At 33.5% G+C, this 18,578-nt stretch overlaps 1 protein-coding gene and 1 pseudogene across 1 annotated transcript; both read right to left on the reverse strand.

Moving 5' to 3' along the window:
* Positions 1-54: 54 nt before the first annotated feature.
* LOC105165346 (phytochrome A-associated F-box protein pseudogene) lies at positions 55-5,575 on the reverse strand (annotated as a pseudogene).
* Positions 5,576-5,707: 132 nt separating this feature from the next.
* Positions 5,708-8,542, reverse strand: LOC105165226 (isoprene synthase, chloroplastic). Its single transcript, XM_011084171.3, has 7 exons — positions 8,281-8,542; positions 7,888-8,155; positions 7,368-7,740; positions 6,978-7,196; positions 6,751-6,889; positions 6,254-6,502; positions 5,708-6,165 (listed from the first exon to the last, which is right to left on the reverse strand). Exons 1-7 carry the CDS (start codon positions 8,494-8,496, stop codon positions 5,863-5,865), a joined length of 1,767 nt encoding a protein of 588 aa, XP_011082473.1. The 5' UTR covers positions 8,497-8,542; the 3' UTR covers positions 5,708-5,862.
* Between the last annotated feature and the right edge of the window lie 10,036 nt (positions 8,543-18,578).

The raw sequence follows: 18,578 nt of genomic DNA on the forward strand, positions 1-18,578 counted from the left end.
ACTTGCTAAGATAAAGTGGAACCATAAAGTACCTTAGTGACAGACACCAGCAAGTAACAAGAATAAAATAGATAAGAAGAAGCTAGGTAAAACCTGAATTCAAGATGATTCATACATTCTCAAACACAATTACCCAAACAAACAGATAAGAGAGCCCCATATCAACATTCCACATACAAACTTATCACCCTGACTGATGTAGGTTTCGACTCGCTCGGTGTCTCCTTGCGCTAGGTGTTGTCCGTTCTAGTTTCGCAAGAGCCTCACAGTTTTGTCTTAAAAGGCACGCTAGGGAGAGGAAGCTTGGGGCTTATAAGCCACTCAAGCTCCTCATCTAAAATAGACAATACCTCGCAAAACATCGATCGAGTCGCAAGCTGCATTACTGAAATCACAATTGAATCACAACAACAGTTCAATACAAAAGTAAATCCACAGCTACCTGTCTGAAGTAGACTATTTGGTCGAATGTATATCAGCAATACAAATGAGTTGATAAATCCACAAACATCCAGGCACAAATGCTTCAGCAAACATGTAATCACTGAGACAGAAAAGGTACCAAAAAACTCTCTGATTGCAGCTTCACGTATACAAAGGCCAATTCGTCTATGCCCCAGAAACATGGCCGTGTTCACAAACATAAGCCCGAACTACAGGCTCCCCAACATCATGGTACCTGAAATACCTCCTCAAACAAAACGAAGAATGCAAATCCCATGCTTGTTTGGAGCTACAAAATAGGCAATTCAAATCAATCTTGTCCTATTCCCATCATTGATCGTCCTCCACACCTCGACTGCTTCAAATTTTTGAAAATGCCCCTAAAAAGCATATACTTATGCTTCTCCTCGACGTGAATGCATCAATCGCAAATGTAAAAGCAGTCCCCATTAAATCGACTGGCGAGAAATTTGTTCCCTTGCTCGCGGCTCAAATTCCAAATACCTGACGCCAAATGCGACCTAAATGACCTACAAATCTTCCTCCTCTTACAAACAGTAAACTCGGGCTGAGCTGATCTAACTTCGTGCATTTCAGCCGGCTTTTTGGTAATGATTCAGAATGTTTGTATAAGGTATCAAACAACAAATCATCATACAATGATCACTCTCTAGCAGATACGGAAACACTCGACTCATGATCAGCATAACTCGGAGAAGCAATTTTTTCAGATTCAGTGGACTTTAATAACTTATTCCCTTGGTAATCTTCATCCGGCCAGATCGCTTTCGATCCCGAAATTCGAGTTTGTTGGAAATGACTAATGGGTTTTGGACTCTTAATAATCTAAAACTCCTAAATTCATTTTTTGCTCTTAAAATATCAAAATAAATCCGTTAGGATTTTTTGTAGATGGGATAGAGTCCCATTTTTTCCAACAACTAATGTATGACTCTATAAATAGACTTCAAGTTCATTTCATTTTACACACCAAAAAATCGAGAGCCTCCGTTTCAAACTTTCTTCCACGAGTGAACATGTAAGAAAGTAATAGCTATGTTAACTTTGGGGAGCGATCAGTTTATACTATCTGCACTAGGTAGTACTGAAATTTCAAGACAGTGGTTTTCCACGGCACAATTTCTATTTTTCCAATAGTTGAAAGCAAAATTTTAGTATTCAAGTATATCAACGTCAGATTGCCAAAGAATTGAAAGACATTTTATTATTTTATGATTTTGTTTGAGATCATGTTTAGGTGTTTGGTTCTCGGCTGATTTGGTTTTCTTTATCTGCAGTCGGAGATTTTGCGAACGATGGTTAATACATGACCATTGGTATTATGCGTTTAATAAGGCTATTCTTTCTGTGCTTAGGGCATTAACTTATTGGTTAAAGTAATTTTATGTATTTGGACCATTTCATTTACTTAGTTAACTTGGATTAATGGTTGAATTTAATTTGATAATTTGGCTGTTTGAGTTAATTTGGATTTTAATCACGTGGAACCCAAATTTTACACAGTTGATTTTTTACCCTCTGTTCTATTATCCTTTCACCAGTTGAATTGAACTTCAAATTCTATTGAGAAAAAAAGAGATGTCCAAGATTGATGTGTCTATACTTAGATATGTAAAATTAAGTTTTGTTGAAAACGACGTGTTAAAGTTTCTGCGACAGTCACATCTCTCTTCCTGTCAAGTTTTTGCTAAAACTATGAGATTTTTGCTAATTATGAATAGCAGTATTTCTTTTCTATTATCTTGTTTGGTGGGATCTTTCATTGCCCATTGATGGAAATGCTAGCAACTCTTTTTCTCTCATAAGATACACTCTGATGAAATGATCCGTGATGGGATTTTTTATGTTATAGTTCTCTTCTGGTGTGGAGGTCGTGTGAATGATCATGAACATGATTTTTTTTTTCATTGGGCTTGGAGCTTTCTTTGGCTGGTCCTCATTGTTGATATTATTCACTTGGCATTTCCCCTTTAGTCCATAAGTTGCAGCTTAAATCAACATTGAACATTCTTGTGTTTCTCGGCTAGTTGGAAGAAACATTCGGAACTAACTATGGTGTAAAACATGGCACGAGTTCTGAGCAACTATTTGAATGAAAACTAGAAACTTGCATCTTCGTTGATGGCAAAAACTAGATTCCAAGAAAATCAGTTGGGAGTATGTATCATTCTAATTACTATAGCTCATATATATTGACACGACCAAGGGAATTATCAAGAATCAAGAAAGAAATTTCATTCTCTGGTAAAGAAAACTCATCTGCAGAACATGGGTCTGCTGTCCCATATATATACAGCAAAAGTGGTTAGCAACCAACTAACTGTTTTGTGAAGAAGAGGTCAAAAAAGGATAGTAAGAGTCGCATTGGCGACTTTATAAGTAAAGAAAGAAAAAAAACGTTTTTATACTGTAGCCTTCCTTCTTCTTCACTCTGTTTTGTATCCTTCAGTTCACAGCAGCTGCTTGATCTTTTTCTTCTTTCAGAACACGAATTCCAGCAAAGAGTCTTAACCTGCATCGAGTGACGAATTTTCCATGCAAGACAGAGTTAACTTTTTATTCTGCTTGCTCATTTTACCTTCACAACTCTGATATATTTCTTCTTCTTAAGTTGATTAATCAAGTTACCCCTAGTACCCTATCTAGGAGTATTTGTGCACTTTTTTGTCCTAATTTTGGTTGAATTTCTTGCTATCACTCTCACTGTTCCCTTCACTCACCACGTTTAAACTCGTATGACATAAAAGATTTGATGGACTACTGCATTTGCACCACGGTTAATCAATCTTGTCTGCCTTAAGATACGCCTGCAGTACTGTGATTAATTGCAACAAGTAACGGTTATGAGTGCCAGGCTATTTGGTAATGTTTCTTGGTAGGTTTCTGGAGTCGTGATTATTCTATTATTTCTGGAGACTTGGGCCTTTTGATTGCAAAATGTATTAATCAAGACCAACTAGTGTTGCCCGGCTTGAGAGATGCACTGTGAGGCGATTGGATAATCATTCATCTGTCGCCAAGTCTGCCTTTGGGTTTTTCCTTTTCCACATCTTTTCCTCAAGCATTTTAGATTTTTATTCTGCAATACTATCATGCTTATGTGTCCTGGATAGTTGCTATGCACTTCACTTTCCTATTTGCAGAAGGCTTGCCAAGATCAAGGAGTGTTGTTTTGTTCAAGAGATGCACTTTGTTTGGCTATTTGGTTAGACCATCAGATTTTGGTTCACCCGGTGCTAAGTCTGCTTTGTTGTTTCATTTTGAGAATTTCTTAATTCAAGCATCTTCGTCCATTGATTCCTAGTTTGTGCTGTGATTGTCCTTATGTGTTGTTAAATCATTGTTGTGCACTTTGTTTTCCTATTTGCAAAAACTGTGGCAACAACAATCGTGGATGACCTATGGTTTGGTACCTTTTATTTTCTTATCCAGCAGTGTCATGATTTTCATAATAAGCTTTTCTGGATTTTGGCTTTGGGATTGCAAGGCGTGGTACTAGAGATTGATTGTAGGCACCTTATGATGCGGTTCCACTAGTTCCAATTATGGATATACCTGACGAGTAGGTTTGCCTTGTATCGGACCTTAGTTGTTGTGTTGGACTCTTGTGTTTTGGCTCTTGGTTGCAGAATGTTTTAGTGGAGAGGCGGAGCGAGAGTAATGCTGGCACGCTGGGATCTGCTGAGTTTGTCTATGTCACCCCTCTCTACTTGTGTTTTAATGTGCATGTGAATTTTCTAAGATGCACTGCCATTTTTCTTGTCGGTCATCATATACTTTTGCCAATAGAACTTTGCAAAGAATGGAATATGGTGATGATCATATAAATCCATAGCCCTGTGTTTGGGTGATCCTAATAAGGACTTGATGGATAACCCTGACTTTATTCAGGAAGATAGCTTAATAGCTCAGTTGTTGAGTGGTCTATAAAACTTGATGAAACTATCTAGATGAGTGTGGAGGTGAGCCGCCTTTTACGAATGAAAAATGAAAGCTCTTTCTAGAGCACTCATTAGAACTCAAGGTATAAGTGTAAGGCCATCAATAGCGCTCGGAACTTTATCGCGGAACAACGAACATTAAAGAATCCATACGTGACTGTGGGGGTCTCAATTTGAGCTATCGAAAGTTCAAGAGTCATATCACTCTCGTTCCTCACTTTACTACGCATTAATTCAATCGAAAGATATTAATGCTTAAGTATATTTCTTTCCTTCACTCAGAAATCATATTCTTCATCTATATTAGTCATTTGTGGGGGTTTGTTGGGAATGACTAATGGGTTTTGGATTCCTAATCACCTAAGACTCCTAAATTCATTTTTTGCTCTTAAAATATCAAAATAAATCCATTGGATTTTTTGTGGATGGGATAGAGACCCATTTTTTCCAACAACTAATGTATGACTCTATAAATAGGGCTTAAGTTCACTGCATTTTACAAACCAAAATATCGAGAGCCTTTTCTCTCCTAGCTCGTTTCTGTTCTTTCACTTCTGAGTTTTATATTTTGTTCGTTATTTCAAGCTTTGTTCCACGAGTTGACATGTAAGAAAGTAATAACTATGTCCACGAGTTGACATGTAAGAAAGTAATAACTATGTTAAGCTTGAGAAGTATCGATTTATACTATCTGCACCACGGTAGTATTGAAATTTCGCTTTTAAGGCGGTGGTTTTCCTGGCACAATTTCTATTTTTCCAACAGAGTTTTCAAGGAGCAAGCCGGAGTGAACGAGGCCGGGACAGCAGACTGCAAGCTTGTAAAGTGATGCCCAGCCACCAGGAGGTCCGGTGAACAATGCACCAGAGGGAAGGAGATCGGAAACAAAGGCGGGAATTGCTTGCGAGCATTTGGTTCTGCAGCAGACCGTTCTGATCAGAGAGGAGATTTTGGTGGAGACGCAAGCGATCCTAGCCTAGTTCCCAGGCTCATCCTCGAGGTTGTAGAGTATGTTGAGTATCACATCATCTGATGGCTTTGAGAAAAAACCAGTTTCAGACATTTTCTAAACGGAGATATTACAATAGCCGAATTTTTCGACAGTTCGAGAAAAGTACCGAAACTTCAATTCATTAATCAGACAATTCTTTGTTTGATTCAGAGAAGAAATTGCAACTCGGGGACGAGAAATCTGATTTTGTTCTGTAAAATTTGAAACTTTACTGGGACTTATCTGCAAATATTTATCGTGAGATCCATACGTTTGACTGACTGATGTAAGCAAACTGGACAGAATAACGTGAGTGAATCGATGATTCATTACTGTATGAAGAGGAAGAACACCTTCGTCACATTGGACTTCTTGCACCAAAACGAATTACTTAGACCAGAAACAAGAATTTGAATAATTACAGCAATGGTATGAAGTATAAACCGAAACTTTTGAACTGGATTTTCACTTCATGAAGTGAATGGGCTCCATGATCACTGATTTGACTCGATTTCTTGATCCATCGGTCGGGGCAGTATGAGCATCTCCATGCTGGTATTGGCACAAAGCTATGCGAGCAAGATTCTGAGCTGTTTGAATGAAACATTTGCCAAAGAGTGCTGAATTGTAAGTACTCTCTTTGTTTATCATTTTCCAGTTTTGATCAATCAACTTTCCAATATATGCACAAGCAACTTCATGAGATGCACCGGTTTCATGCATGTAACATGAGACTGCTTTTGCAGTTTCGCCTCTTCCGACGTCATCCTGCAAAAGAGTACGAGTACTTTTTAGTAAGAGTCGGCCCGATTGGACCAATACTTTTCGGACAAATTTGATATCTGTATATACATACCTTTGAGGAAGATAGATCGTTGGCCAAACGAAAAACTGTAGAGGGGGAACGTAACAGGCCGTGGCCGTCATTCAAGGCCTTTATGGCTTCATCTGTGATATTTTGAGTGGTCAAGAAATAGGCATGAGTTAACAATACCACTCCAGAGGAAGAAGTCCATCCATGATCCAAATATTCATCAAATTTAGGGATTTCTTTCTTGTATCTCCACTCTGCTTCTTTTAAGAATGCTTTGCATAAATCTGCCCACTGACAACACAAAACGCACAAAGAGTTTTAATCCTTATGTACTTAAGGCTTTTCTACAGAGCGTGTGCAATGCATTCTGTCTATTAATTACTATTATTATATATCGTGGACTTAAACGCATTTTCTACACAGCGCGTGCAACACATTCTGTCTATTAAAATTGTGCATTTATCTGTGTTTCATTTATTTTTTTTTCATTTTTGCGCTCGTTCACAATCTGTCTTACATATTCATATTCCTTAACTTACCACTTTTTTTAGCTGAGAAATTATGACTTGATCTTGTTCTTTAAGAGTATCATATGCCATGTCGTTCACTGTGTTGTAAAGTGCAAAGAAGAATAGCTTCATGTAGTCTGGAAGATCATTCACAGCATTGACATCCCACCTAAATCGAAACAAAAGGTTAGTATCAAATAAGCATGGATCAAGTAGTATATATATTTAGTTTATACCGAAGTTGTTTCTTTCCTTACTTGTCAACAGCAATTGTCAGTTGCTCTAGCTCGTCGGCAGAGCCATAAACATCATAAATGTCATCTAAAACGGTAATTAGGTTGACCACTTTGGTTAATCCAACACGACATTTACTAAATTGAGGTTCAGAGATCATTCCAACTGTCCAAAAGAAGCTTTCCATCAACCTGTCTCTTGCAAAGCTCAGCTTATTTGCTAAGCCGACATGTCTCCACCACCTGAAAGTATAGTGCATGCAGTGTAAAAGGTTACAAAAATTATGCTACACGATGCATCACACGATAATATTATACTGTAGACTGAGATAGCATTTGTCATCAGAAATTACTGCAGCCATGAAAATAGTTTTCATACTAAACGATTTGTTGAAAAACAGGAAATACATTTACCTTGATGCTTCTTGCAGATCTCGTTGGTGCACCTTTTGCACCAAGTTGAAATCCAATGTTGCCAATTTACGCAACAACTGGTTCGCCTTATTTTGTTTATCATACATCTCAATGTTCCACCTTTCTTCCAATCTTTGCATTCTGTGATGGGATGGAAGTTCCAATGCACGGCTCACTCGCAGAGCACTTTTCATGTCCATCTTCCCGAGCATATTCTTGAGGTGGAAGCTCGTAAATTCTCTAGCCTCATCCAACGTACTCTCCCCGTCAAATGCTAGATGAGAAGCTTCATACAGATTTAACATTCCTTCAATGTCCGTGGCCAGACTTGTTCTAAAGTTTCCATTTGAGTCCTTGAAGCTCTCAAATATATCTATTTTCCCATAAAAATTGATATAGTTAGTTAAACTCTTGCTAAAAGTGATCGATGAGTGCGGGAAGGGATAAGTAGTCCAAGGAGGCCTCGCTTTCTAACTTTTCAAATAAAAAAACCATGATTCAGTATTGAAAAATATAGCACCTGTAGAAACACTGTAGCCATGTCGTCTAAGCAGCCTGAAATAGAGAGCACTAGAACGCAAGTTCTCACGCAGTTTCTGCTCAACTTGTGAAGATTGAAGTAGAATTCTCTCAAGGGCTCTGTCGATATTCTCCTCAAACCGGTACGCGATGCCTAGACGATCGATATCATCAATCAATTCTATCAGAACCAACGGCTCCACGTCTTCATTCTCAAGCATGCACTGAACTTCGTCCTCCATCTTCCCGGCATCCTCCTCTACTTCCATCTGCAATCATGCATGCAACACAGAAAGATAAAAAGTCATAAGAAGTACAAAAACTCTGCTCTATGTAATTCACGCGGAGATATAAACAAATTCCAGATTTTCAGTATATTAATCTACTCTAATACCACATGATTCATGTGATCATCGCCAATGGATTGTATGAAGTCGTAACTCCAAGAACTTGGCTGGTAACTAACTAACTGTTTGGCGACCGTGGACTGCATTTTCCATCTCATACATTGGAGATTACTGGGAAGAAACGCTTCCTTCGAACTGCTATTTCTCTGTGATTTTTGGTTTGATAAGAAATTATGTGGTTGGAATGAAGTACAGTGCGCCATTACCTAATGCTATTATCTGTGTGAGTGATGCTATGGATAGTCTAATTCTTGTTCCACTATATATAGAGAGAGGAAAGAGGAAGACGATGAGGGAGGAAGTGAAGTTGAATGGAGTTATCCGTGTATGGACTGGGACGTGTGGAGTCTGCGTGCGTCTAAGGTGTTGCAGCTTCTGTTACCACGTGATCAAAAATAGTATGGGAAACGGAAAAAATGATCAAATTATTTTTATACGGAAAGAATAGGAATTTATATTCTGTATTTTTAAAAATACAGTAATTTATTCTATATATTTTTTAATATGAAGCAATTTACCTCTTTAAATAGGAAAATAAATTATTTTATTTTAAGAAATATTGGAGGGTAATTTGCTATTATTTTTCCATGAGGGGGTTATTTGCTCATTTACAATATCATAGGGAGGTAAATTACAAACTCGTATGTGAAAATCTTATCAAAATCAATCATAGGATAAATGTAGTACACTTGTCTCTTTTTCTGAACTATACAATAATTACATAATAAGTGTATTACATTGTCGTATAATTGATTTAAATTCGACAAAACTCGATCTAAATTTGAATTTTCAAAGTACTATTTTCGATTCAATGTGACGATGGTCTTCTCCTACAGTATATTTTAGGGAGTTTTTGTAAGAATTAAAAAGACTTTTTCTTTTTTAGTTTTGGTTTAGAACAAGTACTTTTAAATTGATATTAGAGTTTTCAAATGGTTTGAATAATTTAACGTTAATATTATTTACACTTTTTTTTAACTGTATACCAATCACATGAAAAATGTACTGAACTTACCCTATAATTAGTTAAAATTTGACTTAATCGAGTTCGAATTAGAATTTTCTGAACTTTTGTCCCCACATCGTAGAGTAGATATTTTTTTTAAAAAAATTGAATAATAGATTTTTTATCACACATAATTGTCGGGTTTTTTGTTTAGTGCATGTCTTCAAAAAGACATGATCGTTTTATTAGAATCTATATACTATATAAAAAGGGAGAGCACTCCGCATTGATATCTCTCTTATTTTTGGTATGTCTTTTTTTTCTACTCACTAACTTCCACATATATTCCATTATTTACAAGTGAAAAAATTATTTTAAAATCATATTTATTTTTTATTAAATATTTCTTTCTCTTTCCCTTTCTTCAAAAATTTTCGTTCAAAATTATTTATTTTTATTATAATCATTGTCATATTTATTATTTTTTCTACAATAAATTTTTTTATCAAATAATATTTAATTATTATAATTATTTTGTGTACATGTATCAAATGTGTCACTATCGACTCTTTTATATAAGTGATGATGTGGTCTAGACATTAATAGTGGGAGAGCTATCTATATACTAGTTGAATTTTGGCCAATCATTCTCTTTTATATATTTTATATTTTTTTAATTATCTACAAAAATTTTCAATTATTTAAAATAAATTAAAGTTTTCGTAATGTTTATTTAGAAAAACTCATATAATATTCTATATTCCAGATTAGCACTTATCTGTACTTAGATATTACTTTTTCCCTTTTTCTGAACTATACAACAATCACATAAAAAGTGTACTGTCTTATCCTATAATTAATTTAGATTCGGCCAAACTCGATGCGAATTTGAAATTTCATAGTACTATTCTGATTCAATATGCCGATGATCTTCTTCTACAGTATATATTAGATTAATATTTTGTGAGAATTAAAAGGATTTTTTTTTTGTTCTGGCTTAAAAAAAAGTACGTCTGAAATTGATATTAGAATTTTTAAATAATTTAATATTAATATTATTTATACTTTTATATATTTAATATTTTAAATTTTTTATGTTTTATTTTCTATATTATTCGATATTATTTATATATCATTGTAATTTTACCTTTATTTATTTATTTTTTGTAAAGCGAATAGTAAATATTTTTTATCACACATGATTGTCATGTCTTAAAAAAGACGGGATCGTTAGTGGGACCCATCTTTGTACTGCTATATATGTACTTAGTTTAATTTTGGCCAATCAATTTTTTTTGGTATATATTTCTGTGTTTTTTAATTATCTATAAATTTTTCACGTGTTTTAAATCAAAATTTTGATAGTGTTAAATTTTTAATATATGAAATTCTATATTCAAGATTAGCACTTATCTGTACTTAGATTCTACCTCAGGTAAAATTCATTTGCTTCCTTGATTTTTCAATTTAATTTCAAATTCGTCCCTATCTTTTTAATTAACTTTAAATTAGTCCCTCTAACGATTTTTCAACATTAATTTTTGATGAAATTATATGATTTTCCTAAACTGCCCTTCGTAAGTTTTACCTTATTACTGTAATGGTCCCTCACGATTAATTTCTAGTGCATTTTACTCCCTTGTACGTAGATTTTTATAGAAAAAAAACCTAATGTTTTTGTCAAAATAGTTTTGCATAAAATGATTTGATATTTTTCAAGGAAAAAAATATTTTATCAAAAATAATATATTTGTCAAAATAGTTTTACATTTAAGAAATTATGTTTGTCAAAATATACTTTCGTATGGAAAAAAGATTGATAGTTTTGTCAAGATATATATTTAGTTTTTATGAGATATTTATTTATGGAATAATTTATTCATGTAACATGTTTATGTATTTTTTTTATAACTCATTTTTTTAAATTAACTTTTAACTCAATAAAGAATATTTATTTTTTAATCATATTATTATTCATTGGTGCGCAATGAATTATATTATAAATGAAATGATAATGTGAAGGAACTAAATGATTTATGCTAAAAGTTTTAGAGAGGTAATTTAGGAAAATCAATATAATTTGGTCATAAATATATGCCTGAAAATCAAGAGAGGGACTAATTTGAAATTAATTTAAATAATAGGGATGAATTTGAATTTAGTTTGAAAAGTCAGGGATGAAAATGAATTTTACCCTTCAAATAGTACTTATTTTTTTACCTACCTTTTGGAGAATACTCTTATTGAATTATTTGATATTAATTCTGTCTGTCGGGCAGTAAAGTATTCATTACAAAAAATACAATATTTAATTATGGTTGTTATGGTTAAAAATAATAGTTGTAGGAAATAGTTACAGACTACGGCCATGCAACGGTTGTCAGTCGTGGTATCTGCGAGGGTGGTTAAAACATTTCTATGCTAAAAATCGTGGCAAATATATGACTCTTAGCCATGAACTTTTTCTTAGTGAAAAATCTATGTTTTTGAATTGGTTTTATTTAATCGTGGTTAATAAAAAATATTTACTATGATTTTTAATCCATAACTATTAAAATTGTAGCCAATAGTCATTATTCTTCTAGTGATTCAAGTCGAGTTGAACATATTCATTATTCAAAGTTGTTTGAATTATTATTGATTTCTAAAAATTATGTCTGAATTTAGTTTGATTAATTTAATTAGTTCAAACATGAGTAGAACTCGAATAATTTGATACTTTTAAGTATATTTTATTATTTTTGAACTACACGAATTGAATTTGAGTCAAATTTAAAAGTTTATCAATTGATTACAAATCTCAAGTGTGGTGTTGTTCAAATATTTTAGCACCGTCCCTCATTTAAAACGCGGGGTGCCCCGTACAAAGGTTGTGGTGAGTGGAATCTATCCCAACGACAATTCCACTTCAAAGTAGTCAACTTGGAAAACGAATTTGAATATGAAACATGGGATAAATCAAACATAAGATATGCATGTTAAACGCAAACTATATAAGATAAGGGTCAATTACAACTATCTGTTCATTAGGTGATTAGTGTATAGGGATAAAGTAGAAATGAAATAAGGACTCCTTATGATATGATTGATATAATTTTGGTTTGTTAATTCTTTAGTGGGAGTAGTCATTCTCTCCCCAATATGGTATACATAATGACCTTACAGTCAGTTAGATTTGTCAGTGGAAAATAGCATATAACAATGAATTATTACGATTGATTAGGGAAGACTGTTGGATTCGTCAGTGGAAAATAACATATAACAATGAATTATTACGATTGATTAGGGAAGACTTTTTTGAACTGACATATCTACTAAGAGATAACTCTAAATATCAGATAGACGTCATCCTTATTCCCTACAAAGCTAGTATCTTAAGGATAACAAAGATATGTCACTGAACCCCAACAACCCTAAAATCTCTTTAAAAGCCCTTCTATAAATAGAGATCTAAGGTGGGTCAAGTTCCACTATAAAAAAAATGGAATTTGAGGCAGGTTTTGGAATGTTTTTTTTTTATACTTTGAAATGGTTTACAGAATACAAAACTTATTTGGAGCGGACCTTGGAACGATTTTGGAACGGATAGAAATCCGTCCTTACTGTCGGCGATACATAAATTTAGGAACGGTTTATAAAATCTCATTCCAAATTGGAACGGTAACTGTACCAGTCCTTGTAAACCGTTCCAAATATCGAATTTGTCCAAAAAAATTTTAGTAACGGTTAGGGATAGTTTTAGGAGCGGATAATTTATTTTTATCAGTAAATTTTTGGAACGGACATTGTAATACTCGTGCAGGAACTCTGTAACTTTTTTTTTCTAATTGGGATTAATTTAGGAACGATTTTTGGAACTGTATATTGCAACAGATTTAGGAATGGGTTAGTGAATTAGGAACACATTTGTAGAACTGTTTTAGTAATGGCATTAGGAATGGTTCTCAACAAATTTGGAACATATATTAGATATTGATTAGTAATTGTATTTGGAACGGTTATCACCTATTTGAAATGAATTTATCAATTGTATTTGGAATGATTTAATCCAGTTTAGGAACACTTTGTTGGGACGATCTTTGTCGTGATTTTTGGAATGGGTTTTACTATAATTTGTAACATTTTCTTGAGCATTACTATAACACACTCTAATTTTTTAATTTTACAATTTTTTTAACATTAATATATTTAATAAATTTGAATAAATAGATAAATTTATACATTTTAAATAATTTTTCATATATAATTAAATTAATTTAATGAAAATTTAATTAATTTTATTTATGAATTTAATTAATTGAATAAATATATAATAATGAAATTTAATAATATTATGAAACATGAATAATTAAAAAAATTATATTAATATGAAAAAGTATTTAATTACAAAAATGAAAAAAATGTAAAACCCAATCTAAACCCTTGTTATCAGCGTCCTTATTCTCGCCCCGGGGGTTTATCAAAGCAATGCTGCAGTCGACGAGGAGGCCCGCATCTCCCTCATCATGGCCATCATGTCGGCCATCATCGTGTCGAGGCAGCCGACGCGGTCCTTCATGGCTGGGTTGGCGGTGGCGGTGGTGATGGTAATGTGAATGTGCGGTTGGAAATGTGGGCCTCAGTACCAAGGCCGAAGGCCCTTGTTCTTGGCCTCGGCCGCAGCCAGCCACATTTGTTGTTTCATCATCGCCACCAAAGCCTCGGATTCGACGGGGGCATCGAGGTCGTCAACCCTGGGCCGAGCCCGATGATCCTTCAATATCTTTTGGAACGTCCTGCAAAACAAATAAAATTATTAGTACATTTATTAAACGAAGAATTATTTATTAAAAAAATTATATTAATAATTTAGCTACTAACAACCACCTTCGCCGCCCTCGGTCCACTCCAACTGCCATCCTCTTTTTTCTTATAGCAGCGCTCGAATAATTCTATTTGTTTGGGCGGCCGACCGAGTCCTATCTCCTGTATAAGAAAAAAATAGTTAGTATCATATTTAAAATTAATTATTTAACATACAAATACTATTATTTACTTACCAACTTTCTCTTGTGCATGCCGATTGAGTAAGACCCTCCCCCGGTACATAGTCGAGGACGCCATGGGGTTCGCTGCTCGATTCGCCTTATTCTTAGAGGACTCCTACTGGAATTCCTCGCTGGCCCAATACGCCTGGAGCTGGAGCCAGACCTCATTGGGTAGCTAAAGTGGCCTGATCAGGCTAGATTTGGCTTCAGATGTACTTCTCGGCCCACATGTAGAAGACCCAATTTTTTTTTTTTTTTTCGGAACACCTCTAGTGACGATATTGCCAAAAAAATAACACATAAAAAATAAGGATCATGACGCCATCAACCACCTACCATTTCTCTTGAGTGCCAATACCCGTTCCTAAGGTTGGGCGAACTATGCCAAATCCCGCTTTGTTTTATAGTGAGAGTTGTCGATGCCATAAGATTTTTCTAAAAATAAAAAAATAAAAAATGCAGGTTTTGAATGTTGCATTAAAATTATTAATAAGTTTAAAATTTATTTTATTTTTGTTGTTTTTTATTTATTTAAATAAATAAGCTTAAAATTGTTACTATAGATAATTAGCATTATTTCATAGAGACGACATAGTGACTCTACATATAGTGGCAATAGGTTGCCACCATACACGTGCCATTAAATGCTTATAATAACAATTTAACGCACAGTATTTGCCACTATACTAAGAATGGCTTTTTCTGTCCAGAGTGCTTACCATCTCACTACGAGCTCGAGGATCATCCTTATTCGAGCACCCGGGGCATGCGGGATCTATGGTGGTAGAGAAAATTATGGCAAGCTTCGCTCCCAAATAAGATCAAGGTGTTCACTTGGCGAGCTTGTCTTAATGCACTTCCAACCAGTGTCGATCTTTCTAAGTGGTTGCGAAAGTTCCGGAGATACGAAGTGTAATTTTCTAAATCACATTAAGTCTATATGTAATTATATCAAATTTTAAAAAAGGAGAATATAATTATATTAAATAAAATACCCATTTCCCATTTTTTGTCCTAATCGTGTCCACATCTTCAGTTGGTAAAACGGTTTGTCAAATTTCACAACTATCTCAACACCATGGGTCCATATAATTAAGAGACTGATGATGATGTTTCACAACTATCTCAACATCATGGGTCTATAATTAAGAGACAGATGATGATGCTTCTGTGACATTATTGGGGTATTATATGCTAAAAGATAAAAAAATCCCTCCCTTATGAGTAAAACAGCTTAAAAACTGCAGGATCCACGTATTTGTGTGTGGATCTGATTCTCGGAGATATGACTCGTGCAAGAACCTGGAAGAGTATTTGGATGGTGACACGTGGCTCAGCCTGTACTGTACACTTGGGCCTTATAAATATTTTGGATATGAATCATTTTGAGGCAACATGCATTTATTGCATTCATCTCTAAACTTGTAGATCGCATCGACCCAAACTAATTTGAGCGTTGGAAGATCTTAGTTCGAGACGAACCCGACTAGCCTAACGTATGTGTTCATTTTTTAGGACTCATTCATGATTTGGGGCGGATACATGGCGAACTTGAATTTGCCCAAAGAAGTCTCATATTTCGGTCAGATCAGACATAGGATTCCTCTTTCCCCATACAAAAACAGTAAGCATATGTTAGCTTCAATAACATATAGGAAGGTTTAAAACATGGTGAACTGTTCAGTACCAATCTGTTGTCCTATAGCATTTGCGGGCCAGTCCGGCCCAAGACCCTCAGGCCGGGTCACTGTAGTGGGCCTGCTAGCTTAGTCCCACCTTAATATGTAAGGCCGCTCCCAAGGCCTCATGCATGTGATCAGCTCTGCTGATGCGAATCTTGTGAAAGGACTGACGGCCAATGCTGGTGAGCTTATCGGGTCCTCAAATGTTTTTTGTTAGTGATAATTACACTACCTTTTATGAGGTTTAGTATAATTATATATAAATTTTTTATAATTAAAAAATTATATTTAATATTTTAAAATATGATTTTCTCTAATAAACTATTCATTTGTTAATTAAAATTCATCTAATTTTCTGATATTAACAAAAAAAGGAGATAATAAATTTATATTTACCTTCGATTGATTTGTTACTGATTTATTGCAGGTTAATAAATCTTTTTATTACAAAATTATCCCTATACATCTTCAAATATTTATGCATTTGAGGAGGTAATTTTTCACCGTTAGTCGGGAAAAATTATTTCACCTACAATAAATCAGAAATAAGTCAATCGAGGGTAAATATCAATTTTTATTCAGTTTTTTGTTAATATCAACAAATTCAATGAATTTTTACTAACTGACGGACTTATCTATTAGATGAAAGCAAATATCATGGGTACTAGCTGCAATTTTTTAAACCACAAGAAATTTATATATAATTACACCAAATTTTAAGGAAAGGGAGTACAGTATTCCGTTTTTGTTACATATTGGCATTTTTATTGGTAGTGTATTATCTAATTTAATATAACAATTTTCTAATTTTAAATCTTTCATTTTTTTATTACTTTGTTTCCCTACTCTGAACTTATTAGTTATGACTAATATCTGAAATTTACTATAGTAAATTTTGTTGCTGTATAATGTTATCTCAGTTTATTACTTAACTTTAACTTTATCATTTTGATTTTATTAAATTGAAAATATCAAAATTTACATGAGAGGGTAAAATAAATTAGAAAGGACAAACATATATCATGTTCTTATATTACTTTTATAGACTTTATTTAGAAATCATCTATCACCCTAATTATATAGGTGTCCAATATTTCTTTACATATTATATTCTCCAAATTGAGAAACATAAAATACTTGATGATGTTAACATGAGCGCTAATTTTATCGTGTTTGAAAAATTAAAATATAAATAAATTATTATAAATAAAATATTTGGATAAACAATCATAGTGAGTACACTCTTAATTCTATCTTTGATTCTTCTCGTCAGTAGTATATGTAACAAATTCAAAGGGTAATCTCCATGTAGATCTTCGTTGGACTTGTATTTTGAATTTCTATAACGTTAATCGGATGGCTCATGTTTGTAATACCGAATCAAATGCTATAGTCTTGACTTGATATTTGAGGATTTGTGGATTTGCCATTTGAATTTTCTTGAGAATATATTTGAATATTTATAATGTTAATTTGAGGGTTTAGCATCTGTAATATAGAATTAAATACTATAGTTTATGATGCACCTTTAACAAAAGAGTCGATCTCTGCTTTCAGTGCTTTGAATATTCTTAAATTTGAGGAACATCGTGGAGAAAATTATGTGGCTTTTTTATCTTATTTTACTCTTCGTTCTCGATGTCTGCGTGTGTTTTGAATGACCTATAGGGACTCTTTTATATAAGTGTCAAAGGGATAGGGTTGTGGTGCACTTGAATACTTTTGTATTTTTTATTTATAATTTAATTTAAAGAAATAAATACATCAAATATTTGGCAAGATATGATTCATCAATTTGACCTTATCTATTTAATATTTGTATTTTTAAAGAGATACATATCGCTAATATTTGTTTTGATTTGGTTGGAGTATACATGCAGTTTCTCCATGGCGTGGTCTGATTGACTTGAATCTTTGAATGTGAAATATGATTTGATTGGCAGAAATACTTCATTTTAACACTTGTCGATCATTGATTTGATGACAAAATATATATTAAATTATCAATTAATTGACTATTTATATTTGAAATTAATTTAGTAAATTTTAAAATATAAATAGAAAATAGATTATAATTGATAATTAATACATTGGGTTAATTGTTTTTGCCTTTTGAACTATAAAAATTTTTACATTTTGGCATCTAAATTTTTTTTCTTGGTGTCAATTTACCATATCAATTTTACGAAATTTTGCATTTTGTCATTTGTAACTATTTTTCAACAAGGTTTTTTTTCAAAAAAATCATGACATGCAATGCACATGTGATATTTAAAGGTTATGTGACGTAATATTTCTTGCATATGCATAACATGTAATGTTTTTTCTATAGAAAAATCAACCAAAACATGGTCATATGGCAAATTGTAAATTTCATAAAGTTGAAATGGTAAATTAATGTAAAAACAAAATTAATGAAAAAATGTGATTTACCCATAATATATTATTTGATACTTGTCATTTATTTAATTGGATAGAAAATTCATTTGCCTACAAATTCCCCCTCAAGATTCGTTTACAAATATGTACTTGAAAATGTAATTTTGAAAGTGAATGAGTGGCGAAGATGTGAATCACGTTTAAATGGGCCTGCATTGTCTTGACTTTGCTTCAATTACTTGTGGACTTGA

The sequence above is a fragment of the Sesamum indicum genome, linkage group LG6, assembly GCF_026168435.1.
Source record: "Sesamum indicum cultivar Baizhima isolate 11 linkage group LG6, ASM2616843v1, whole genome shotgun sequence".
NCBI classification, from domain to species: domain Eukaryota; kingdom Viridiplantae; phylum Streptophyta; class Magnoliopsida; order Lamiales; family Pedaliaceae; genus Sesamum; species Sesamum indicum.

What these genes read in the sequence shown, in the direction of transcription:
- LOC105165226 (XM_011084171.3), bottom strand. Translation starts at nt 8,496, where the DNA reads ATGGCGCACTGTACTTCATTCCAACCACATAATTTCTTATCAAACCAA. An exon ending in TGGCTACAGTGTTTCTACAG is followed by an intron (nt 7,741 to 7,887) that starts GTGCTATATTTT and finishes ATGGGAAAATAG; the next exon opens with ATATATTTGAGAGCTTCAAG. An exon ending in CTGACAATTGCTGTTGACAA is followed by an intron (nt 6,890 to 6,977) that starts GTAAGGAAAGAA and finishes GTTTCGATTTAG; the next exon opens with GTGGGATGTCAATGCTGTGA.